Source organism: Sipha flava, unplaced genomic scaffold (genome assembly GCF_003268045.1).
Source record: "Sipha flava isolate LNK unplaced genomic scaffold, YSA_version1 220_pilon_pilon, whole genome shotgun sequence".
Classification (NCBI taxonomy): domain Eukaryota; kingdom Metazoa; phylum Arthropoda; class Insecta; order Hemiptera; family Aphididae; genus Sipha; species Sipha flava.
This window is the reverse complement of record NW_020272849.1, coordinates 586515-614426: the sequence shown is the minus strand read 5'-3', so window position 1 is coordinate 614426 and position 27912 is coordinate 586515. Positions and strand designations below refer to the sequence as shown.

Sequence of the window (27912 nt, the reverse complement as noted above, 5' to 3'; positions counted from 1 at the left end):
TCACTGAAAAATTAGGAATTATTTTTACGATATCTAGCGAAGTTGATATTGTAAATTTATCGTTGATATGTAACATGGTGAAAGCTACAGGATAAGTCGAGAAATGGCTGATGGACTTATAACTAACAATGAAAACTACTATGCGCAAGATAACCGCGAAGGCCTTATTGCCTATGTACAATCCATCAGACACAAAATGGTAGTTCAATGGACTGGACAAACAGTGTTAACCATTTTGTGTGCGCTCGGGACTACTGAAATGGCAAAATCTATTGCACAACACCTGAAAGGGTTGCGAACGTATTTATATTATTGTACGGGAACATTAAAAATAATATTAATTTGGTCCGTGGTGTATTGCTAGTTCTAACGCTATTGATTGTAGGTGAGGTTATGTTCAAGCGCATTCCAAATCTCATGTAATTCTGCTTCATTAAAATAAGTGCTTTAATAACCATGTATCTCCACTCGAGACAAGACATTGAGGATCTGGTGCTCAAAAATATTTACAAATCAAATGATTTTGGAAGAATTAGCCAATCACGGTATTATTTGATGGTAAACTAAAATTGATTTAAACAACGAAATATTTTATCATTTAAAAACGATTTATTTTTAGGACAAAAACGTGATCGTTTTCATGTGTTGTATACGCTATTTACTACGCAACAATAATTGATAATATCTTAAATACGATGTATTGAGGACCATGATTGTTAAAAACTTTATGCCTCCTCCGTCTACCGGTTTTCAAAACGATTAGCCTTATTTAGACAGAAAATGTCCCTCCTTAACTAAACCTTGAAGAAAAGCATTCAGTTTTAATAAAGAAATACAATTTTTAAAAAGGTTTTGCCTCCCCTGTCTACCTTAACATCATAGTTATTATCATTTCCGTAAACAGTCGTTAATAAATACGTGTTTTTTTTTTTTTTATTAACGTAAAAATAAATTATTACTAAGCTAGTAACTCTATATATATAAAAAAAAAACAATATTATTTATAAAAATTTATTTAACAACTAAAGGAAAATAAAAATATAAATATAAATACATTTGCAACTTAATTTTCAAAGTATAATAGAAAAATATATTCTTTTATATTATAACAAAAGATAATTACTGTGTATGCTTGCATTGTGATTTATTTACAATAAAGAAAATCACCATTCTCGAAAGGAGCCTCTAACCTGGACTGACAAACCGAAAATTTATCATTTCTTCTCTCAACCAAAACGTCTACTCCTTCCTTTCTTATTTTACATTGTATTTTATTGTCTATTTTGTGCAATCGATGATTATCCGATCATCTTTCAATTATTGTTTAATATTTCAAACGTAACGATTTCATATTTTATTTATAACTGCTATTATGATTTCGGATTCATGATTCAAGACCAATTGCATATCTCGTCGACATCTATTGCAATTGGTAAATGTGGCAATCAACAAAAATAAGTACCTACATGCAACTTAAAACAAGAATAAGACAATTTCCATCGCTCGTACTTAGCAAGTAACTAAAATAATAAAAAAACGACGTTAAAAGTAAAATTGGATGTTAACAAATTTCTATTAAACGATTATTTAGTTCACGACATTTTATAGTGTCAAATTTCCTTTTTTTAAGTTATTTGTGCTGTTTGTGCACTGGAAATTTTTAATTTTTCCAAATTTTAGAGAATTTTTTTTTGTAATAGTTAAAAGAATATAAAAATTACAATATACCTTATTAAAAAATTTAGTTCTTCTACTATATCAACCATTTTTAGAAATATAAAATGTCCGACCTAACTTTATTCGCTCAGAATCGTTTTTTCGAAAGGAATGATTCATTGATTTCAATTTTAAAACACCAATACAGTAATATCAATTACCTATCATTATACTTCACTCAACCGTGGAGTTTTCTCCGACCTAGGAGTTTATTCCGTTTTTTCAATATTTCTTTAATTCCATTAGCAAAGTAAAATAACAGTTAAATTGCAAAAAGTTTATTAGATTTCATTTTCATTTTTTTTTTTTTTTTTTTTATTACAAAAAAAACTAAAATATATATAATTGTTTCCTTCCTAAAATGTTCGGCGATCAGCCCTGATGATTGACACCTAATGACTGACCAATAAATAAAGGGATAAAATAAATGAAAATTGAAAACGCATTACACATAATTTGATACACTTCACCTAACTATATTAATGCACTAGAGCATGCGACCATCAGTGGCCAAATAATATTTAATAAAGAAATATTATACAATTAAACATGTATTTCAGTATAGCTGTAACATTATTATTCCAAATACTATTAGAGAACTTAAATAGAAAATTAGATCCTATATTGGAATTCTTGTTGTTATAAAACAGATATTCTGAGGTGGTGGAACTAAATACATATAGGTTACTAGATAATTCCATTATCGAATATGATCAACATTTTCGGAAAAAGATTGACTGATTGTATAACTTATGTTAAGAGTTATATTTTTTATTTCATTTATTTAAATGAATATTTACAATCTATACTAGGGGGAACAATAAGTAAAATGTAGCATAATAATGAATGAATTATATTACTCTTAAAAGTTTGTTATTTTGTTTTAATCAATCCAATTGAGAAATCCACACTACTTTTCAATGATAGCTGTAAAAGTTATGAATTGTATGATAACACCAATTGGTGTTGAAAACGAGTACTTAGGTGTCAGGGCTTATTTATTGGGGAGGAGGGGGAGACTGGAGGAGCCTCATTCCCTCCTGCCAAAATTTCAGAAAAAAATCTTGAGTCTGATTTTACCCAATAAAATTTAAATTATAGAAGCTCATAATCATTGTTTTATGAATTCTTAATTTCAAATTGTTCGTGTATGTAGTGTAATATGTGTAAATATGTAGTGTACCTATATTTTTTCTATTATTATGTAGATATTTTATTTAATTAATTTTGTAAAAAAGTATTATAATTATATAATAAAAAATAAAATTGTTTACTAAAATTCTATTTTTTTTTTTTAATTGGTTGAATTTAGTTTAATACGTAACGTAATATTTATAGACTTTTTTTAAAAAATTAAATTATTTTGTTTAACTATATATAATATTAAGTAAAATATCTAAAAGTTAATATTATTATAATATGTCGTTAATCATTATGGATTTAATGATACTTTTCATGTTTACCATTTATAAATTGTTACACTTAATTCATGATTGTAAGCTAAAAAAATATTTTCTCAAAAATATTTACAACCATAATTGACATGATGTAATTATGATAATAAAATAATAACTATAATGTTAAAAATAATAATAATTAGTACGCCTATAATATTTGCTTAAATATTTTATAAGTCCTATGTTATCCAAATCTAGTTAATTATTAAAATATTTAAGTTCACAATAACGAAAAATCTATTTATTATTTTTATAATCTTAAAGTCTAGGATAAGTTACTGATATTTCTGTTGACAGTTATTACTTTATTTGGAGAAACCAACATGAAGAAATGGGTATTTCTCTTTTCCTCATAGGAAGAATTAGTTTTAGTGATACGTTAGAACATTTTATTTATTGGTTACCGAGTAAAAATTGGATTGATCTGTGTAAGCTTGATAAACTTCTTAATTCGTTGTATTTGATCAAGAAAGATTTATTACTTTAATTTTTAAAATACTGTACCTTTTAAAAATTTAAGAATACTTTCCAATGGTCCAATGAATTGTATATTATAAATGCTGATTTAGAAGCCAACACAAATTAATAGAACAGTTATACAACTCATTAGAACCACATTTTTCCCGATCTATGAGATAAACATTTAGACTATTTTCAAAAATAATTTTCTCACGTGTTATTCCATATCAAAAAAATATACTTGTTATTCGAAATTGTATAACTTAAATATTCAATTATTTACTAATGACTAATTACAAGTTAGTAGCTAATTTATAAGCAATTAGAAATAAGAAACACAATTATCTGAAAAGTTAAAATAAAATACGAGGATGACCTAAAATAAATTGAATGAAATATTGTAGAAATGCCTTTGTATTTTTAAATATTGATTTGTCTTAAATCATAAATATTATATTTAGAAAAGGCAGGTATACTTGTATTACATTTTTAATGTAATTAAATTTTAACATGAGGGTTTGTTTCTCAATTCTGGTGTGTTTCGATTCGAAAACATTTATAAATATTGAAAAATAGTGCAAATAAATATTTTCACACCAATAATTTTTTCTTTTAATATTTTAACACGCTTCACGATCATCACTAAGTACTGTTATTCAGGAAAATTAAAGTGTTGTCGTATATGCCGATCAAATCGTACATATAGACACAAAAACAACTTGAATTAAAGTAATACTTGAAATAACTGATATGTTTCCTATAGTTTTCGAGAGAAAGTAAAGCCAATCAAATATTTAAGTAAAAAAACTCGCCAATGAACACTCTTATTTTTGCATTACACCATAGTATTTGTTTTATTAAATTACATTATTTTACCTTATTAGTTTAAAATACAAGACAAAAAATAATCAACCCTAAAATTAAATTAAAAAAATGTATATTTAGTATAATAATATGGGTCAAAAACAATACATTTAAATACTTAAATACCATCAATATCTTTATACATTTTTAACCATTATGTAAAGAACCGATATTTATTTTAACTATTATTTACGTAATTATTTTTTATGTCGTATTTATGTTTAATAATTAAACGATTATTTTATATTAAATGTAGAACAAGGGAAATAAGCGAAGGAAATTAAGTATTATCGTCAGAGCAACTGATAACAATGTCTGTTACAGACGACCCATTTCAAATGCCTTTTGATACAACGATTTTGTTAGAAAAATGCCCTATTATAGTTATAATTTACTCGTATATAACAATTATATAAGATTAGAATATATTCAACAAATAATAAAATACTAAGGATGAAAATCGTATGTAGAAATGTAAAAAAAAGCGGATAAATGCGTAGCATGTATACATTTTGTTAATATATATCTATAGAGAAATGAAAAATGGCTCTGCAAACCAATCCACGAATTGAAACAATAGAGAGAGATAGTTATAATCAAGTTATAGTTATAATCAATCGATGTACATGATTTTGGTTCAATTTGGTCAATTACATTGTTGTTTGAAATATGTTAATATTTTTTACGGTTTAATTTTTTAAAAAATTTTCTACGATACTTTTGTAAAAGATGATAACTTGCTTAATTCATATTATGTGTTATGTGTAAATCAAAACTGAGTACTTCGAACAATGAAATTATTAGATTTGACTTGAAAATATTTGTGCAGATCAAATACTGATATCTAATGAACTGGAAAAGCTTTGTTAAAGCATAATAATCGGAAAACTTTCGATAACTCGGGCTAAACATGTATTTATATATATCTCAAGTCTCTGGGAAGTTATATAAAAGACTTTTTACGAAGAATAGAATTTTTCAAAGTAAAATTATATACATATATTATTTAGCTTTATTTGATCGCATAAAATAAATATTCTTTCCAATTATTAAGCATCAATCTGGCTTTTTGTGTATAACAATAATATGAATCTCTAATTTAACCTATCATCTTTATGAAAAGTGGAAGTTTTAAATAAAACAGGCAAAATTATAAAACTAGAAAACTTTTTTTATTATTATTAAATCAAATATTTTTATAGAATTGTAAAAATCGTTTAGGAGAATAACAGTTTTTCTAGTCAAAAATGTGTTCACAGACAAAATTACAACAAAAAAACCTCTTTTAAAAGAAATGCATAAAAAAAAAAAGTTAAATTTTGATTATTTTATTCGAGTAGAACACGGTTTGGTACGTTTGTTCATTTTGGCAACACAGTTGCGTACGTTTGTAGATGGGTAACAAAAAAGTAGATAAGATAAATAAATAAACACGATTGCGTATGCAACATTATCAAATTTACTAATTTTACCTTATTATATCTAATAATATATAGAATACAAATATACAGTTCTATAATAGTTCATAAAAAAAAAATTAATAATAAAATAATAAATAAAATGAAGATAACTAAATAAAATAAAAGTTATTAATAAATAAATAAAATCGGCAGTTTTCATTTTAATGAAATTATTGTTAATAAATTATTTGAAAATGCTTAAATTTGGATTCCTCGACATCTATAACCTACTAATTTTACTGAAACTCGGAAAATACCGTATAATATAACGAAAATAACAACATTTTATTATATCTGATATATTTAATATCATTAACAATAAACATAGGTAATAAAAGCAATAAAACAAAGTATTTACTAACTTTTTTATGTTTCTCGTATAGGTATTTGGTATACATCAATACTGGTATGAAAATTGACATCAACGTTTAACACTTCGTATGCAATCGTGTAGTTAAAAATCAGGTAAAATCATACGGAATCGTATAGATTAAAAAGGTATCGCCGATAACGAACATACGCAATCATGTTTTACCCATTGTATTCAAAGAAGTATAAATCCTGTTTATAACTAACATAACTTTGTCTTAGACCAATAGAAAAAAAAAAGCAAATGTTTACAATATCTGAACTCTAACCCCTTAGGGCCGGTTTCACCAACAAGAGTTAAAGTGCAAGTTACCAATAACTCAAGGTTAACTCAAAAAAATAATTTCACGACTTAGAGTTAAGGGGTAACATCAAGTTATCGAAAATCTTAACTCCCAGATTTTAACTCCTAATATTTTTGAGTGTTAAGAAATAACTCTTAGTTCAAACAACAATATTAAAACGTGTTATCACTGTTAATATATTTTTTGTTTTCAAGAATGATTATTGAGTGTCGTATTTGAATATTTCGTTTTTGCATACAATTTTTCTGCCTGTGAAGATACTATTATAATGTATTGTAGAATATTATTTGATGACGAGAGTGAGAGCGATAACGACGACATCATTCTTGCGATGCAACGAAGACCGCGAATAATAATTTAAATAATAAAAATAATAATTTTTCATTACATTATATTGCTATTATACTTATTGAAACATTTTAAAATTTAATATGATAATTTTAATTTGAATTTTTTTGTAACCATTCAGACCCAATGTCCCCTATAGAGGACATACTCCTAAATTCGTCAAAATCTAAAAATAAATTTTTTTTAAAACATTTTACTCTCATTATAGTCCATAGTAAAATAAATAAGCAATAAAATTTTTTTAATCTCTATAAGAAATTAATTTGGGTCTGAAAGGGTTAACGTTTTCAGCGTTATCAATTCAATGAGCGGTGTTATCAATGCTATCAGTGGAAAATGAGAGGGAATCCTGGTTAATACCAGCAATTAATTAGCTAACCTGAGATTTACTAACTTCCACTTATAAACTGGTGGTGAAACTGAAATAATGATAACTTGGGGTTATTGACAAACTCAGAGTTAATTAATCTCAACTTTAACTCTTTAATGGTAAAACCGACCCTAATTATCACGTATTATCTATAGATTATACTAGTACTCTACAAACTATTAACGACTGGGCATACACACATTTTTGTAGTTATAGGTATACATGGTGTACTGTGATTAAGGCAACAACATATATTTAAGTTGGATTATATATTTGAATCAGGTTGATTTATAAATCATTGATCAACTTGAAGCTGTATATAAGCTGATTGAAATAATTTTATTTTTTCTTTCAATTTTTTACAAAAATCACATATGATAATATTAAATATTAATAAAAATGGTCTTGAAAATCAAAATTAACTTAATTTGAATAAATTAAAAAATATGCGTTAATTTTAAGTTAATCTGTAAGAAAATAAGTTAAGTTAATTTTCCAGTCATGAAATAAGTTAAGTTAATAAGTTAAATTAACTTAACTTTTAACTTATTAATTCGTTAATGCCCAGGCTTCCATAATTCAGTACCGAAAATTTTAAGTTACTGAATGGGAACTAGATTTCAAATTAACCAGAATATTTTTAGTATACTTCTATTGTTGTAATCAAATAATATTTGGACATAATACTTTCACGTTTATTAAAAATCGTATATTATATTATTATTTAACATTATATTGGTATCTCGAATAAACTATTTACAATACAAAATCTAATAATATCAGAATTTTTTTATTATAAAATAACTGAATATACCTAGTGAAAAGTTTATTATATTTCATAATTCAATATCGATTCATCCGGGTGATAAGTTCTCATATATTTTCCTCGTTGAAATTTCCCACCTTCTTCAATGAATCTTAAACCTTTTTATAATAAAGTCTAAGGACAGTGAAAATGTCATTAATGTAATTGTATCATAATTCAAGTAAATATGATTTTGACATATTAACATTTTCATACAATCATAAATCCCAAAGACTCTAATTACGAATAATTTTGAATATATTTTACACTTTATTATATACATTTACATATATTTAAATTGTATATACTTTCTAAAATAAACGAATAATTGATACTTTTTTGAAAATGTTTTTTTTTCAATCAAAAGTATAAGAATACAGAAGGGATTCGAAATAAATTTGAATTTTGATGTATCAAAGATATGTAAATTTATTTAAAAATTAAAAAAATAATAAAACTGAAATAAATAAAAATTACTTAATTTTCAATTGAAAATTATTGATTTGGTTTAACTCGAAATCACTGATTTTCGGTTAAATTCCATTGATTAATATAATTATTCTTATTTACGAGTAATTGAAAAATTATCGTTTTCATTAATGAATTACAACATCATAAAATAAGTATCTAAATAAAAAATAAAAGCTATAACCTTTAAGATTGTCCCGCGGAACCCTAAGGTTCCACGAAACACACTTTGGGAATCGCTGTTATAGATATAATTTTATTTTATACTGTTTATATAGTTTAGTGTTTAATCGTCCATTTAATCCCGAGCTCCGATTAATCACCCCGATACCACAATTTTTTGATAATTATTTTTATACATCGATTATAAAATTATAAGAAACATACTCACGATATCGATATTGTTGACCAATACTACAATTTAGATAATCTATATTCAATATTATTAATCTAATTTTGTTTACGTTTATTAAATTTATTCATTTTTACCAAATAAGATGTATAACAATCTTTGATAGTAATATATATATATATATATATATATATATATATATGAATATATAAATTAAATATTAAATGTATATTTTATTTACCTTTAAATCTTAAAATACACTTAAATATTTGAATAGTGAATTTTTTTTTCTTTACATGTACTTATCTACGCCCATGACTACATGTTTATCATTTTTATTTTTAATAATAACAATAATTATAATGAAATATAATCATTATTATAATTATTGTAATCATTAATTAGTACAAAACTCAGCGAGCAATGAAATAAATAAATATACTGTTGTACAGTATTACTTGTAAATGTTAGACAATTTATGTTGGCCTAGGTTGTATTTTATTCGAGGAAAGTTTACTCGTGCCTCTTTGTTGCTCCTAAAGTGACCCGGTATAGTTAACACATAACTTCTTAGTGTATAACTTCTGAAGTTGATTTTGGAGAGTTAACATAATACCGTCCAGTTTTTGGGTAGTTTACGTCAACACCAGTAATCACATTTGAGAATAGAAATACCGCTAATATCGATAAATACCTACTGAGATGTACAGCTTGTACATTTTGCGTTTTTCATAATTTGTGCACGTACAAATAAGCTTGTGTTAAGTTGAGTTGGGTGTGGTTAGGAGAGATTCAAAGTTGGTTAGGACTGTTGTAATTATAATAATTAATTTTCTCGTCATCAGCTTGGTAATCCTTAACGGCACATTATACGTTAACAATAATTATCAATTTCAACGTATAGTGTGAAGATTTTTGAGATCCGTAAACAGCGACGAAATCCCCTGAGGTAATGCGTTCTACTGCGGAGTCGGTTTCGTATTATACCTATTATAAGATAATGTACTCTCACCGTCTGAAATTTTAAATGTTCATCATATTCTCATCGACTTGCACGAACTATTTACTTATCATTTAAATTAGCATTACGGTATACAACCGAAGGCAAATATATTCAGTGTTGAAACTTATTTAGAATCGCTGTCGTACCCCGAACCTCGTCCACCGTTGAAAAACCACCCATCACATGACTCGGCTAAACAAAGAGAACGGTGGCGTAGAATGGGTTCTCTTTCTCTCTTTAACATAATCCCGATAAAGATAACATTTTATTTTGTTTATAAAAAAAATAGTTCAATTTGTTTTTCACTTTTATATATATATAAATATATTAGTGACCCACCCCGGCTCTACATGGGTGTTATTTGGATCTGCAATAAAATAAATTTGTAGAAATTTGTGATCATCGGGTCGATGTGATAGCAAGCTCCCAGCTAAGTGATACAGTTGCCCTTGCACTTTAAATGTAGACATAAAACCATGCTCAACGGCTTGCTTATTCTTGAAAGAGGTTTAAAATACATTCAAAATATGTTATTATAACGGCGTATATTGTGCATGAATTTTTTGGATTTCGGATGATTACCCATAAGGTGAGAGTGAAGTGGTTCAGATGAAAGAAGAAGTTCTTCTAATTTTACTTTTCCTTATAAGCAACACATGCCTTTCGATTCGTCCTTGAATTTTAATGTCAAGCAATGTTCACACACTACTGATATGATACCTATTGATACTATACAATCGTCATTGTAAAGAATCGAAGGATCATAATTCATGGCAGAATTTTCTTTTTTACCCATGAATTAGTTACTCTCTCGGATCTATGGCCGTTCGGTTATCCATTTGGTTCGGTGTTACTATGTGTCTGTGTAGACGATTCTCTAGCTCTTTGTATTCGATGTCTATCTCTATCCTGGCTGAAGCGAGTTTCACGCTATACAGACGATTCTTCATCTCTTGCTAAACGTAATATTTTGGCATTCGCTATACTACAACCTATGTTCGAACGACGACATCTTCTAGACGTGACTTAATAATTTTTGTACAAAGTAAGTACTATTTAGTCAGTTCAATAAATAATAGTAATAATCTAATTTTATTATCATGGTAACACATCACACACATAGTACAATAATACAGTATTCCGTCTTCTTTTTTTTTTTTATTAAAAACATTCCTCTTAAATCACTCTATCAATTAAAAAAACCCACATCAAAATCCGTTGCGTAGTTTTAAAAATCTAAGCATACATAGGGACAGACGCTGGACGCAGGACCGTCCCAAAGGGGGGTCTTATGGGGAGGGTCTCACCCCCCCACGAAAACACCAGTCGGCAGTCGGACTTGTTTCATTATAGCCTAGAAGGAACTAATTTTACTTACGGAAAACAAATACTACATATTTCGTAATACAATGTATATACGAATAAAATTTATATAACTACTTATTATACAATTATATATTCGGTATATATATATATATATATATATTCACTTCCCGTCACTGGTATCTGCTACGAGTACTCCGAAATTTGTTGATGGCTCATTCTTATACTTTGGTTGTATTAAAAATTAAAGGCTGTAAAATTTAACAATCTATTATTATTTTTAAAGAATATATTTGATATTAAATGATAAAGTACTTATATTTGACTAGAAATATTTATATTATTGTGGTGTTTTATAATAAAAAAGTAAATTGCTATGTTTATTTTTAGTTTTATAAATTTTATGTTATATTTTCTTTACTTTCGAGCCTATTAAGTACTATGATTTTAAGTATCTTTACGGTATAGTTTTCAATGGTTTTTTAAAAGAAAACCAAATGAACACCATAACCATAGTTACATAGAGTTTTTGTTACCACGGTTTAAACGGTAACCTAACGGAGTTATCAGTTAGATTGTTGATTGTTTACGTCCCGGTTTGTACGAAACAATCGTCGGTGGCGCTGTAATATTTTCAAGTATCACCGTCGTTTTTTAATTTACTCTTGACCTGGATTAACTCTTTTCCGCGGACTGACGCTGAAGTATTCCTATTCATTAGTCTTTCCTCGTGGTTATTCAGTGAGTACACTCGCGTGACGTTCTGTCCATTATTGCAAATTGTGTGTGCGTACAGTCTAACGAAATTTAGTGGGATTTTTTTTTTTTTGTTTCCATACCTATTCGTTCAGATTCGAAATGGTCGCGGAAAGTTTGTCCTAAATGGAGCCGAGCAAAGTGACCAGTAAAACGAGCAGTTTGAAATCGTTGGTGCTAAAAGCGTGGGGAGAACGTTGGACAGAAATCCAGTGGGGCATATCCATAAAATCGGTAAGTGCTTACCTCCTAAATGTCTTCACTAATATACCAAATAAAAACTCAGTCGTTATCGCTACAAGGACTCGTGCCTATATTATAGGATTTTGCTTTCACCTACACTGAAAATTCTATCGTTAGGGGATGTCTATCATCAACGGGATTGTCTAATTACCTTAATCAAAATACCTTTATCAAAAATCTATTGTTACATGTATTCCAATAACAGTGAGATTATGTTAAACCATAAGTTGTTATTGAGTTTTACATCAGTTTATAAATATACTTTTACAACTCCTGATCTTGTCTATAACAAACTTATAAAAATCATGAAACTATATACACTTAAAATTAATTAAGTTCTTAGCTGAGATTAATTAATTAATTAATTTGAATTAGCCATTAAATTATGTTAATTCATGTAGAATAAATAGAATAAATAAGTATATAATGTTTAGTATTAGGTACTTTAAATTTTAATTTTCGTTATGTTTTATTCCATAATAATAAATTTAAATTTGATAATATTTTTTGCATTATGATATTGCTCCAGTTCTGAATATTTATAAATAAATTAAAATCTATTACTTAAACCTTGTAGTTCAGGACGTCCAAGGTTCTTATGTAATCATAATTTATTGTCTTCTTATATTGGACATTTTATTCATTACCTAGGCATTTTGTATAATGGCTAAATCTCTATTTTATTCATCATGTATTTATTATATAAACACCTATATACTTAATATTTATTTACTATTTTTATTTCATTGATAAATTACTATTTGCCATTCTTATCTAGTATAATTTTAGTTCCACTGTTGTGCTTATAATCTCAAGTAACTATACATAAAGCATGATTTAAATAATACTATTTACATTTTCTACACTACTATTATATGGTAGTTGTATTGTTCACCTAAATATGCCAATTTAAATTTTATGAAAAACTTGAAATAAAAAGACTCACTGAGACATCTTTAAACATGAAAAAGGGAAAACATTTACTACTTATTAAAGTATTAATTTATTTGTTAGTTTATTATGAATTATGTACAGTGAAGTGACAGTCTTGAAATCATTTTGTTGATCAGGTGTTATAATATCTTCTCAAAATGACTACCAAGTGTGAACAGTTTGAAACCAATAAATGGACAATTATTTCATCAAAAAGCCATATACTCGGATCTGGATGTTCTTCACGCAGTAGTGTACCATCATCATCATGCTGTGACTTTTGTCTATTTTCTACGGAATTAAAACTCCATCATTTGCCTGAAATGGTATTTCCTAATAACAGCTTAGAAATTAAGTATGATGGCCATTCAGGAATACGTTTTTGCGCTTTAGATGCTCTTAGAGATGTTGATCCATGTAGAGCACCGGTGAAAATTGCATGTTCTAATGAATGGAAGGAATCTAGAGTTGACTCTGGGCTAATGGATACAAATGTTAATCAGTTTGATTGGACATATTCAACATATTATGAAGGCACATTATTTGGGAATTCGGTCACTGAAGCCACTGATGAACGTATTGATATGGAAAAGCTCAAAGAGCAGGAAGAAATACTTTTCTATTCTGACTTGACTTTGTTTGAAGATGAATTACATGACAATGGTGTGGCTGTATGTTCAGTGAAAATCCGCTGCATGCCTAGTGGTTTTTTTGCTTTGTTACGATACTTTTTACGTGTAGATGGTGTCATGATGCGTTTACATGACACACGTTTATATAAAGCAATAGAATGGGATTATATGCTCAAAGAAGTATGCCGTAGAGAGTGTTATACAACAAAAATACCTGTTGGAAAATCTGGAACTTTAACTGATCCCGGAAGCTTTGCCAACACCTTACCTATTGTCTACGAGTGCCATGAAAAAATTAAATTTCATAAAACATCATAATTCTGCATTTTTATATGTACCTTTTTAGATTTGTTTGAATAGGTACACATGTTTATAATTACTTTAGCTTTAAATACATATTAAATCAACTTATCAAATTCTCATTACAATAAATAAATATATATATGTGCATATCTTATTAAACTATTATGCATCTTATTGTCCAAAACTATTTTGTATAAGCAATATTAGTTAAATAAAATATCCATAAAATGTGTTGACATAAAATAAAGTAATATTTCTTTTTAATTTACTTGAGTTTTTAATCTGTAGTTTTTAAAATTTGGCTGTTTATGTATAAAATAAAATTATTAATTGGTTTAAATTCAAAATGTTACTGAAAAATATTATTTCGCTCTCAAATTTAATAATTTTTACAATTGTGCCTTCAGTGGGGTAAATGTTTTGATGAATTATCAAAATTCATGACACTTATAGAAAAATATTTACTATCCATAAAGTAAATAATTGAATGTATGAGAAGATTTAAAATAGGTTTTCTCAAATTTAATTTTTAGGTTTGTCAAAAAAAATATTTAAATCATTACACATCAATGAAAGGGTTACAATAGATGGAGAAATAAATGTATATTATGCCTTATATATTTTACTTAAAGTTTTTTTCATTATATGTCTGTATAGATAAAGATTAATTTGTTAAGCAATCTGCAAGTAATAGATAATTTATGTATTTGGTGATTAAAGTGTATTTGACATTCATTGTTCTTCGCTGTTTATAATGATAGACCTACAATCTATATTATAATTTATAATAACATAACAACAATGCTTAAAACACTTAATTTTATTTACCTTTATTTACTACTAATTTTACTACTTTATTTACCTCGTACTAAATCATCATGTTAAAATAAATTATTCAATTTATACATGTTTTATATTTTATGAAAAACATAAAATTGACTATGAAAGAAAGCTAAACTTCTAACTTTCTTATCAATGCATAATTTATCAGGCATCCCCGTAAGGTAAATTTAGTATAACACTTAGGGATGTAATAAGCAGCTTGATCAAGTTAATTCATTTGATAAGGCCAGTTCTTATCTTCAACACAAGAATTTTAACCTTCAGACCCTAGGGTCACTTTTGTGACCCAATGTTTCATTCTTCAATTAAAAATAATTGAGTAGTATACAACAAACGTTCTGTATAAGTATCGATGTATAAAATTCCGTAGAATTCAGTTATCTAATTATTATCCTCTTATTGACTTTTTTTTTAGTGTATTTCCATATATTTACAAGAAAAAATAGTATAGAAATAATTGTTCATGTTTTCTTTTCACTTTTGATTTATTAATATGAATATAACGAGAACAGCGAGTTGTAAAATTAATTCTTAGAAGAATAAAACCTATGTAATCTAATAATATCGTTTTTATTCTTATGTTTCCATTATATCGAATGATATGATTGTTTGAATATTGGGTCACATTTGTGACATGTTGCGTTTGTTTTTACCGGTATTTATTTTCATTTTTGAAACGGATTGCGCTGTTATCGTAACGCGTTTCTATACTCCGCGATACCGTACGTATACTTATTAGTGTTATTTTTTATATTTTATTTTATGAATAGTTAACATTAAAAAAAAAAAAAAAATGTCTCGTAAATTACTAGAATGTGATATTTTAAGACGCGTCCAGACGGAGCAGCTTTTGCCGCACGGCACGGCCGCGCGGTTTGAGTGTGAATACATGAATACATTTTCAGCGGCTTTTTTTGATGCCGCGCGGCATAATTTCCGATCGGCCTAGTAGGCGGTCTACATCAAAGGAAAGCCATGCGGCTTATGCCGCTCGCCTATGCCGCGCGTGTGAGGACGTATTTTCGGCAAAGCCACACGGCATCAGTACTTATTTTTTAAGTAGGTATTTAAATTATTTTTTAAGTAATAGTAACAGAACAAACTTTTTTCACTGAAGTAAAACTGATTTTTGTAGTAATCTCCAGAAGACACAATTTTTATTCTATCAAAATGTCAATACTGAAGATTTTGTTTTTAAAAATACAAAGATCAATAATAATTTTTCAAAAATCTTTAATTTCATGTTTTTTAAGATTCAAAAATATAGATTACTTGCTGATCTCGTGCATTTCGTTGCCCATTAAAAATCACACAACTCTATAGTACGAATAATATACTATTATTATTATTATTATAGCTTTAAAACAAATCGGGAAATAAATGCCGCACCTTCTGGACAAGTATTTGCTGCGCGGCACGGAGCTGACGGAGGCCGCGCGGCTATGCCGCACGACAAAAGCTGCTCCGTCTGGACCCGCCTTTAGAATTATTATCGGACGGTTATAATTCTGATTTTGGTAGTATAGATGATGAGGACGAATTTTTTCCCGATGATGAATTTCAGGATTTATTAAATGAATTTGAAACGAGGATGTTGTCTGTGACTTTCCAAATGTCCCTGATAATAATAATAATACTTTGAATGAAAATACACTAGAAAATAATTATACAGTTACTAATAAAGTATAAAATGGCTAAATGAACCTTCCCAAATTTTCATGTTATAATTAGAATTAGAAAATGAAGTTTACCCTACATCTATGCTCTCACCAATAGATTGTTTCAATCAGTATTTTCATGACGATTTTTTTGATAACATAGCTTTTAACACCACGTTATACACGGTCTAAATGGAGTAAAATTTTAGCCTACAAACGGCATGAAAATAAAATCATTTATTGTAATACATATTATAATGAGATCATTAAAATGTACTGGGAAGAGGTATTTAAAATTAATATCGTAGAAAATACTATGACTCGGGATCGTTTTTTTCAACTGAGATAAAATTTATAAAAGTTCGGCCTTTGTATGATTTAATAAAAAAGAAGTGTAATAGTTTAGTAAAGGAACAAAACTTAAGTGTCGATGAGCAAATGGTGCCGTTCAAGGGTACCCTTTCTATTAAACAATATATGAATTGTAAGCCTTGTCCTTAAGATAAAAATATGTCTACTTGCTGGACAAAGTGGTACAGTTTATGATTTTATATTGTATCTAGGTGCATCTATTGAAATTAATTCTGATTTACAAAAACAATTTGGTGTAGGTGTACCGATTGTATTGTAATTATTAACACAAGGAATAAAAAAAAATTCTTCTTACATTTCGATAGTTTTTTTTCTTCATATGCGGTTGGAACTATAAGAACAAATCGTTTTGCTAATCCACCTTTTTTGGTAGATAAAATAATGTCAACAATTGGACGTGGAACATCATATGAAATAAAATCTAAAAAAAAACAATACCTTTTCTTTGAACAGAACATATTGAAATGGTACGATAATAAACCAGTTAATATGGCATCTAATTTTATTACATCTGGTCAAGTTGAAATTAAAAAACGCTAAGACAAAAAAAAAATCATGTGTTCAAATAGAAAAACCGGAGATTATAACATTATTTAATAAATCAATGGGTGACGTTGACAAAATCAATCAATTTATAAGTACACATGGAACATTTATGGACATTATGGCTCATAATACACGCTTTTGATTTGATAATGGCTAATTTTTGGACTCAATATATAAAAGATGCAAAATTTTTAAACATCCAAAAAAATAAAATCTTAGATTTGTTACATTTTCGGTTGCAGTTACCTAATGTAATAATAAATTGTTGTAAAATAACAACTCCAAAAAGAAAAGGCAGACCTAGTAATATTTCTACAGATAGGAATACAAGATGTTTATCTAATTTTGAAAATGTATGCACATAAATATCATCACAAGCAAATAAAAAAATAAAAACTGATAGTCTTATTCATCCCGATGCAGTAAGATACAACACAATAGATCATTTGCCTGTTAATAACTTGAAAAATCCTTTAAAATGCAAGCTTCCAAAATAAGTAGTACAATAAAGTAAAATAAAGTACATTTGTGTTTGGCTTCAGGAAGAAATTGTTTTGCTGATTTTCATATTATGAAGTAGTACATACATTCAAATAACTCAAGAAGAGGATTTTATTTAATTTATAAAAGTTATATATTTATTTTATTGTTTTTATATTAAAGTTTATAAATAGGTTGTATACTGTTAATAATTTAAAAAGTTTTTATTTATTTTATTAGAACTAAGCATGTAAAGTTGCAGTTATTGAAAAGGAATAATCGATTTTTCAATAAATAAATTATAAAATAAAAATAATGTACCTACAAAATTTGTATATTTTTTTCCATTCAATCCGATGGTTAGGTATTAGGTAGTATTTGTAACCCTACTGGTTTTCTTGGTAAAAATAATTAAAACTACCAAAAATTGGCGAACATTATTTTTTTACCTATTTAAGTATACAATTGATGAAAAAAAATTTTTTTTTTTTTTGTATAAAAATCTCAGGTCTGAAAGGGTTAAACAGTTATTATCTAAATATGATTCAATATATTCTGATTTATTTCATCATAACTCTTTATTGGTCGAATAAAGGTTTAGTGATTAAACATTTTTGGAATACCAAAGCAGAAATAATCACATTTTTAGTAAATTTGGAAGATGGAACGAGAACTATCATACGCTTTTAACATACAAGTGTAATATGGTGCTATAGTTTTTTTAAAAGACATTCTTGAATATTTAAATGTTTTTAATACCAAGGAACCTGGTAATAAAATGTAAATATGTGATATGATATCAAGTGTATAAGCATTCTGCTAAAAGCTTGAATTATTTAAACAATATATTGAAAATCAAAATTTTATTAATTTTCCTATAATACCAGTACTTGGAATAATAAAAATAATTCTGACATAGATTGCAGTGTCAGATTTTGTTAAAGATTTTAAGAAAAGATTCGAAAATTGCCAAAAATGAAAAACACAATATTTTAAGAAATCTCTCTAATGTAGCTACAAAGTTATTCAGAATTCCCAAATTTTTACTTCAAATTGAAATTATTAATTTGTAAGAGGATATTTCTTAGAAAATATACAAAACACATTTACTGAAGATTTTTTGGTAAAGACTGTTTTGGATAGGTATATTAACTATAATGAATTGGTTGTAATATTAACTACCACTTGGCTCCATATACATATGTGAAATGTTGTCACGAAAATGTATAAAGAACAAATATAATTTAATTGAAATTTAATTTAATTTAAATTAACTGAGATCAACCTAAAATATATTGCACAAAAGTTTTCCAGATCTCCTTCGAAACTAACAATGTTGTTAATGTTCCTTTTATAAAGGAATCCTTTCAATTCCTTATTAATTTAATATAAATAAGAATTCATTCAGTTTCTTATTAATTTAATATTTAAAAGAACTCATTCATTAAAAATGCATCTAGTTCCAACGTAAGTGTACCATAAAAATTAAAACTTAATAAAATTATTTTATTATACGTCCTAAATATTTGAATTTGAAGTACAAATGTATATAAAATATTTCTTATACTTCTTAAATATCTTATACTATACTCAAAACACAACATTCATTTTTTTTAATTGCAATCATAAAAATTAATGCAAATTTAAATATGATTATAAGTATTTTATTATAATAAATATGTATAATATTATAAAATAAATAACACACATTCCAATTTCAGCTATACATGTTGTTTTGATTTAAAATTACAAGTTGAAGAAACACATTTTTAAGGAGAACAAAGTTATCACAATATTTATATTCATATTCCAAAAATAAGGAACTAATTCATGTTCCTATTTCTTTTTAAAATTTTGGAATGAATTTCTGCATTAATTCTTCTAAAAAAGAATCTATTCCAAAAATCGTACTTTTAGGAATGTATTCTTTAAAAACACTGAAAACCACTTACTGATCAATATAATGGATAAATTTTAAAAAATGTTTATATTCTATTTCCAAATTGGAGTGTTAAATGAGAATTTTTTGATTAACTATTTTGAAAAAATTAAATATTAAAATACTTTAATTAGTTAAATTAATTCTGATTAAATATTAATACTAATTATAATGTAAGTAAAAATGTATTGTAATACATTATTATACTTTAGGTTCTACCAAGAGGAGTAAGTGGAGATGTTTATAATTTGGCCGATATAATATTGTCCCAGGCTTTGGTCGGTTCTTATCCCAATGAATTGGTACTTTCCTATTTAAGACACTCATTAAACTGCCAAGTAAGTCAAAATATTAATTTTAATACAATTTCAAGATGATAATATATTATGTACTTTGTTTTAAGCTTGTGTCTTATGCAGCAATTCTTCAACGTATTAGCAAATATGATAAATTTCATAAGAGATCATGTGTCATTGTCTTGCTGGATTTCCTAGAATCAACACTTGTATGTATAATTTTTTGTCATTTTTTCACATTTTACATCAAATTAATCACTAAAAAAAATATGTTTCTATCAGCATGGTATAACATGTCGAGGCAAACCAGAAGAGAGTGTACTTCCTGGAGCACTATTATCATTGGTAGATTGGCTGTTGACATGTATTCGTAGTGGACATGTGCCTAAAAATGGTACCACAAATCGACTTGAAGATCGTATTGCTAATAAATCCATCCAAATTTTAGAATACCTTTTGAATAATGATTTTGTATTTGCCATGCTTTATTTGGCAAAACACGATGATGCTAGTAAGTGGTTATACAATAAGTTAATTATGGGTTAAAAGTTATAAAATTGTTTATATGTTCTATTTTAATTTAGATCTATACTTGATTGTTGTCAACAAGTGTCAAGAAATCAGCCAAGATGTACAAAATTCAATAGACACAAATATTCCACACGTGCACTCGGTTTTAATGTTAATAATTTTGATAATATTTACATATATTTTTTTTTCTACAATATATTTGTAAACATTTTTCTTCTCTTTTTTTTTAGACAATTATGTAATATTGACTTCAAAAATTCAATAAAACTTACAGCAATGGAATCAGTTACAACATATAATGAACCAATCACATATGTGTTACAACCGTTATTAGCCATTAGAGTCATGTTGAACCCTACAGCAGAGACGCAAGTACTGGTAGATAAATTGAAATTGATTCGTCAAATAAAAGTTGGTAGCTCTATTATTTAGTAAATCTCTTATTATACATTATTAATTAATACATTTTATGTTTTTAAAAGGGTTACAGCAATCCTCGGTTGTACTGCGAATTAATTCGTGCTTGTCTCATGTGTCTGCGAGATTCTTTGAGTAAAGAAGATCATGGACCCCAGTGGGGTGCATTTACATTCATCAAACTTCCTCATATCATAAAACATCTTTGTGAGGATTCTAAAAGTTTTAAAGCCTCCGAAGAAGTGATTCAAGGATTTGAAATGCTGTTAGAAATGTTTCCACTATTAGATTTTATTGATTCGCATACAGCCTGCAGTTCAATAGAGCTTTTGCTTAATGAATTAGTGAAATTAGATTTTGTGACAGAGAATCAATGTAGTTCAATAATTAACAGGAGGTACTGATTGATTCTTTTCTAACTTATAAAATTGATTAATCAAATGCTTATATATACCTATAATTATGTTTTCAACTTTTAGAGCAAGTGTTGTTTCAACACTCAACAGTCCAAAACCACCATCCAATGTCTTGACAATTATTATGAGAACAGAACCTACATTACAACGAATGCTTAGAACATTTGACTCTGAGTACTCTAAAATTCAAGTAAATTATTATTGGATTATATATCTCACAGCAGAGTTAATGTGGTATATATATATATTTTTTAGGAGGCTTTAGTAAGTGTACTAAGTCAAGTACTCACTGGAAAAAGTTTAGAATTGATTTTGGCAGCCGCATCAGTGGAGGGCAAACTTCGCATGTTTGTTTCTAAAGTTATTAAATGTAACGAATTCAGCAAACAAATCAATCTACAAGATACTCCCAAATCTATATGCACAAATGCAGTATTATTTGATATGACATTCTTGATGCTCTGTTTTATTACTCAAAAATATGGACATCAAGTAACTTCAAAATTCCAATCCTAATAAAATAATCATAATTTTTTAATTTATTATTTTCAAACTTTAGGCAATTTTGACCGATGGTGGTAGTAATGATACATTCTTCGAAAAATGGTGTCGACAGTGTATGGTTGAACTAGGAAATCCTAAGTCTCATGAAACTATAATGGGTGAATGTGATCCAAATAAAGTAGAAGCACTATTAACAGCTATTGATAACGGAGAAGAATTAATAAACTGGTTTGTAATTTTTCCCATTTGTGAGCACATTAATATAAATTTTATATTTTTAGTGATTCGAGTTGGGATCAAATTTGTATATCTATAATTGGAGCCACTCACGATGTATTAGTTGCCTGGGAAAACTCTACTCTTAGTAGTAATGACGTGAAACGTATTTTAGATTCAATGGGTTCTTCCATGTTTTGTTTGCCTATTTGTGCAGCAGCATGGCTTTGTTCTTACATGCAGGTATAAATTTGATACATTTAAAAAAAGTTTAAAATTAAATTAGATCATCTGATAAAATTAGGTATTACATCAAGACGCTTTACTTAAGCCACTAAACATGGTACAGCAGTTATTAAATGTTATTCCTGAACCTGAAGAGAATACAGAAACCTTCTCTCAATGGTGAACTTTTTTAAATATAATGCATTTTGACTGTTATTAACAAATCATACTTTACAGCCGTCAAGCATTAATGTGTCGAATAATTCGGAAAATGCAGCAAGACTTGCACCCACCAACAATGCCATCAAAACCTTCTCACAGGTATGTTCACAATTTGTTCTTCCCTCTCTAGTTGCTCTTATATTTTAAAACTACCATTTTTTTAGTATCGTATCAAAAGATTCCATCCTTGAACAGCTCATACCCATTTGGGAGAGTATTTTGGAAGAAGGTTGGTTAAATATAAAAGCTGCTCAAAAATTGAAAACTACATTGTTCACAGCAGGATCAGATTGGTTTGTCAACAATTTGATAAAAGTAATATTTTATGAATAAAATTGTAAATAAATTATCAAGCACTATTCAATAATGTCATTCTGCAGGAAATGATGAAGTTGCAGTACCGCGATGAGCTCGAAAAAGCTGTAGATTTACTATTCGCCATATTTCACTTTGATATTGAGTTCTGTACACTTGCATTACTTGAATTAATGCCTCAGTATTTGTTTAATCCAGATATGTAAGTAATGAGATTATAGAATCTTTATTATCTATGATCAATCAACACTGGTTGATTGTTATTAATTTAATATGATCCAACAATATTTAAAATGAATTAACTAATTTTCATTATTCAGTGATATTCTAAAATTCCCATTTTACTTAAAGGTTTAAAAAGAAATTTAAATTAATGTACAGTAGATGGTTTTTAACAATAAACCAAGTCAATAACTTTAATTTCTTTGTGTCTATTTCTATGAGTTAGTCAAATTAATTCAATTGTTGGCAGAAATGTGGAGCTGATTGAACCGCAACAGACTGCTTTGGCTAAATTGTGTTCATACTGCATTTATGCATCAGTGGAATTTCAACAAAATAGTATGGTTAAAAACGAAGTTCTCAAAACTACAAATAGCATGGATATTGTGAGACATTGATACACCCACTTAAGTAATCCATTGAATTATTTAATTATTTAATTTTAGGACATTGATAACTCATGGCCACCTAATAAAATTATGCGTCTGGATAATGGTGACTGTGATAACACTGGTACTGGTATAAATGGAACATTATTAAGAGCATTAGTCGCACTTTTTCGTCGTATTGCTGTAGTCGCTTCTAGACATGAACAGTTGTGTCGAGAAACTCATTTCGTACTTAGATTACTCGAGCAACTTGTCATGTGTGGACGTGGATCTTCGCAAATCATTCTTAAACATTTGCCACCATCACTGGTTAGTAATTATACATATCTTATAGCTGAGTAATGAATACACCTATTGTGACTTTGATTCTGTGTTTTAGTTACCAAATCTTATACGCTGCGTTCCAGAACTTTTTACTGTTGACCTGATATTGAACTTATATGACTTAAATTGGCCGTCTGGTCGTAAAGCTGCCACTAGTGATCTGTGCCTATTGCAGAAAACCCGTTGTGCAAAAAACACAGAGTAATGTCCCAGAATTAGTACTAGAGCGATAAACACTTTTTTTTTTTTTTAATTTGCCTTTAATAAACACTTTTTCCATTGAAAATTAATTAATGTTGATTTCAGGTATTTGTAGTCAAGTATTACTAGTGAAGATCAATTATACGGATATTCTGAATAATCGAGCCACAAAATGAAATGTTGGTCTAATACTGATACAGATCGATATAGGTCACGGATGTACTACCGATTTGAAATCACTCCGCAATATTACAACAACAAATTAAAAAACCATTATTAATAATATAATACTTTTGGGATTGTTTTTGATATAATTATACTGAGGGATTTTGTATTATAACTTACTTAATATATAGTTAATTTGTATTTATATGCAATGTGTTCAAGTGATTTAATAATAAAATAATTTTTTTTATTACTTTATTTATTTTATAACAACAAATAATATAAAAGAAAGGTATTGAATGGTTTGGAGAAACAGAACTGAATAAATCTATCCATGAAATTATTCATTAACTGCTTTGATGACTTATTATTGGTAGAAGGAGAAAATGAACGAATTATTGATTTTCAAAGAAAATATAAATCTTAATTAAGACTGATTAAATTGTGCCATAAATATTATTAATTAACAGTGTCATTCATAATAGATTCGTGTACGAGTTGGAATTTTAACTTGGAAATCGAATATTTTTAAGCAACAAAAAAATAATTAGTAGTAAACATAATACAATAATAATTACTGTACTATGTGAATTTCAATAAATAAAAATGAAAAATGTATATTAAGTCTGAAACCTAATAATAAATGAGGTTGAGTAAAATATCAGATATTTCATTGTAGGAACTCTCATCCACCTCGAGTTAGACGTACAATGAAAGCAATTTTGTGTTTCGATTGTTACCCACTAAGTCTATTAGTAATTTTGCCTCAGTGAGTATATTATAGAATTTATATAGAAAAATATAAAACATTAATAAATTAAATTACCATTCACGTTGAGATCTTTTCCTTCGTTTGCCCAATACTTTTGGAACTTGGACCTATTTTTGAAGTCCAGATGTCTAGGATTTCAAATAGATTGCCGTCAAAAACAGTGATTGTTGTTTGCGAACAGAACAAATGGAGAAGATGTTTTGATGATTAATTGCTGAATATTAAACTATTTTGTTCTTTCAGCAACACGCATTCAGTGGGGCAAGTACATATGAATTATAAATTATTTATTCACTAAAATGCTCTCAGTACCTTTAAAATAGTCAAAAACTGATGAAAAATAAAACAAAGAAAAAAACCATAAAATTAAAAGCAGTTCAGTAAAATAGAATAATTGTTTTCATTATAACTTAAAAAAATAAAAACTATTGAGACTTAAAATTTTCAATGAATTATATTAGTTTTCTATAGGTGGATAATATTTCAAAACATGTTGACTAATTTCTATCTATGAATATTTGAATATTCCATATATTTTTTTTTTTTTTTGTAAAATGTAAATAAAATAGTTTTAGTTTGACATAATGATGACCACTCTTTTTTAAAAAATTTAAAAGTATTTGTTTATTAAATTTTAACAAAACTCCAATATTCGCTACATTCGAGTACATTTAATACTTGAAAAATTTTTGAAATCAAGTAATTACAGTTGATTTGATGAAAAAATATTAAAATTAAATTAATGGTAGTAGAGTACTAAGTATTATTAGTATTTACGTTTGAATGGAAATTTTTAATTGGTTTAAAAAGGATTTTTAATATGTAACTCTTTTGGTACTTCTAGGTTTATTTGTCAAATTTCAACACAGTTAAAAAATACGATATTACTGTAAAACTAAGGAATAAAAATAATAAGCCTGAAAAATTTTATTTTTATTTTTTGTGTACAGTACACATAAAATTATTTGAGGATAGAGAAATTATCAAATTGTTTTGTAATCACATCAAATGAAATACATAACAATTACTTAAGAAATATAATACGTATGTTTGTGGTATTTTTAATAGTAAACATTATCAACCTACAAAACTAAATTTGACATTGCATCAACCACATTATGATAATAAATAATAATTAACGGAAGCATATTAATAATGTACAAAGGTATTGACATAAACACACTTCTTAAATTATAATATAATCAGTCATAACGCAAACTAAAAGACAATATTTTATATACCATACAAATATATATGTATACAGTATACATATGTATGCAATAATAAATAATAATAAAAATAACAATACGCGTAGTTAATTTATATGAATAGACACATTGTCATCTAAACAGTAAATGCTAATTGCGTTTAAAATAATATATAGGTAGAAAAAATAAAATATAATAAGAGAGTAGAAAAATTATAGCTTAATATACAAAGTTATAGAACATTTTATTAATTTTGTTCTGATATAGGTCATGAAAAATATTATTAATGTACGAGACAACAACAAAATCATGTAATATTAATATGATGATATAACATTTGTTAGAGTAAAAAAAAAAAAAAAAACCATTGTAGTCATCTGAAATATATATCGATATAAAAAATAACTTAGAGTTAAGCTGTTTAATCTTTAAATTTTTGAAAAAATTAATTGAAATTTAAAACCAATAAAACAAAAACATTATATTAATGATTATACTTCCACCAACTAAAAAAATATCTATTCTCATTTATTTTTCACAACCTATATTATGAATACATTGTATTAAAAATTATTCACAACATTATAATCAAATGTAAAAAAAAAAGATTATTTATTACATTTAGATATCACTATGCTAATAACTTTGGTACTACAATCCTATTTAACCAAATATTTGCCAAATAATACATTTAAGAGTATAACTATAACCAATAATATTTCGGTCCCTTCAACTGCAATAAAACAATAAAACTTTATTGATATAATTTTGTCATAACTGCACACTTTATATTTGAAAATCATACACAGTTCAGGTACACAATATATTACAGGATTATTATTGTTATATTCTGATACATACAGACATTTCTAAGATTGAGAAATATTATATTAATTTAATGTTTTAAAATAATTATAGATTAGGCACATTCAATTTACATTATATAATATATATAACTGTTAAATTATCTTTATTTTTAATAGTATTGAATATATAATTTTACTCAATTTTATTTTTAAAACGTTTAATAAAATTAATATATCAACAATTAAGTGTATTGTTAAAATGTAATTGATGAAATTTTTATAATTAAAATATTTATGTGGTTTTTGTTTGTATGTGTGCAGTTATAAACAATGTCTAATAATATTTAATATATACTTTCCAGATAAAATTATTATAATCTTTCATTTAAATTATAATTAAATATATTTGAGCACAAATAATTATTTAAACAATACAACAAGGGAAAAAATAAAAAATATTCAACTATACCAAAGATTATAAAGTGAGCATACATAGATCTATTTAAGACTTTTACATGTGAAATATTATTTGGTTTTAAAATAATTGCAAAAAGAAAACAAAATTGATACAGGAAAAAAAAAGGTATAACTATGATGAAAGTAATAGTTTTCAATTTAATAATAATTTTTTAGCATTAAATATATTTTGAAATTAGCCTATATATATATATATATGTGT

General features: G+C 26.8%; 2 protein-coding genes across 2 annotated transcripts; both read left to right on the top strand.

Annotated features, from left to right (window-relative positions):
- Nucleotides 1-11889: 11889 nt before the first annotated feature.
- LOC112683129 (mediator of RNA polymerase II transcription subunit 24) lies at nucleotides 11890-24611 on the top strand. Its single transcript, XM_025554022.1, has 20 exons — nucleotides 11890-12040; nucleotides 12151-12289; nucleotides 20217-20342; nucleotides 20408-20509; nucleotides 20583-20811; nucleotides 20885-20981; nucleotides 21062-21242; nucleotides 21314-21645; nucleotides 21728-21854; nucleotides 21920-22156; nucleotides 22224-22396; nucleotides 22450-22627; nucleotides 22689-22789; nucleotides 22847-22930; nucleotides 22996-23146; nucleotides 23212-23348; nucleotides 23619-23754; nucleotides 23815-24066; nucleotides 24137-24282; nucleotides 24388-24611. The coding sequence occupies exons 2-20, from the start codon at nucleotides 12182-12184 to the stop codon at nucleotides 24395-24397; spliced, it is 2907 nt and encodes a 968-aa protein (XP_025409807.1). The 5' UTR covers nucleotides 11890-12040; nucleotides 12151-12181; the 3' UTR covers nucleotides 24398-24611.
- LOC112683130 (TIP41-like protein) lies at nucleotides 13465-14430 on the top strand. The gene is made up of 2 exons (XM_025554024.1): nucleotides 13465-13557; nucleotides 13625-14430. Exon 2 carries the CDS (start codon nucleotides 13714-13716, stop codon nucleotides 14179-14181), a length of 468 nt encoding a protein of 155 aa, XP_025409809.1. The 5' UTR covers nucleotides 13465-13557; nucleotides 13625-13713; the 3' UTR covers nucleotides 14182-14430.
- Nucleotides 24612-27912: the final 3301 nt, after the last annotated feature.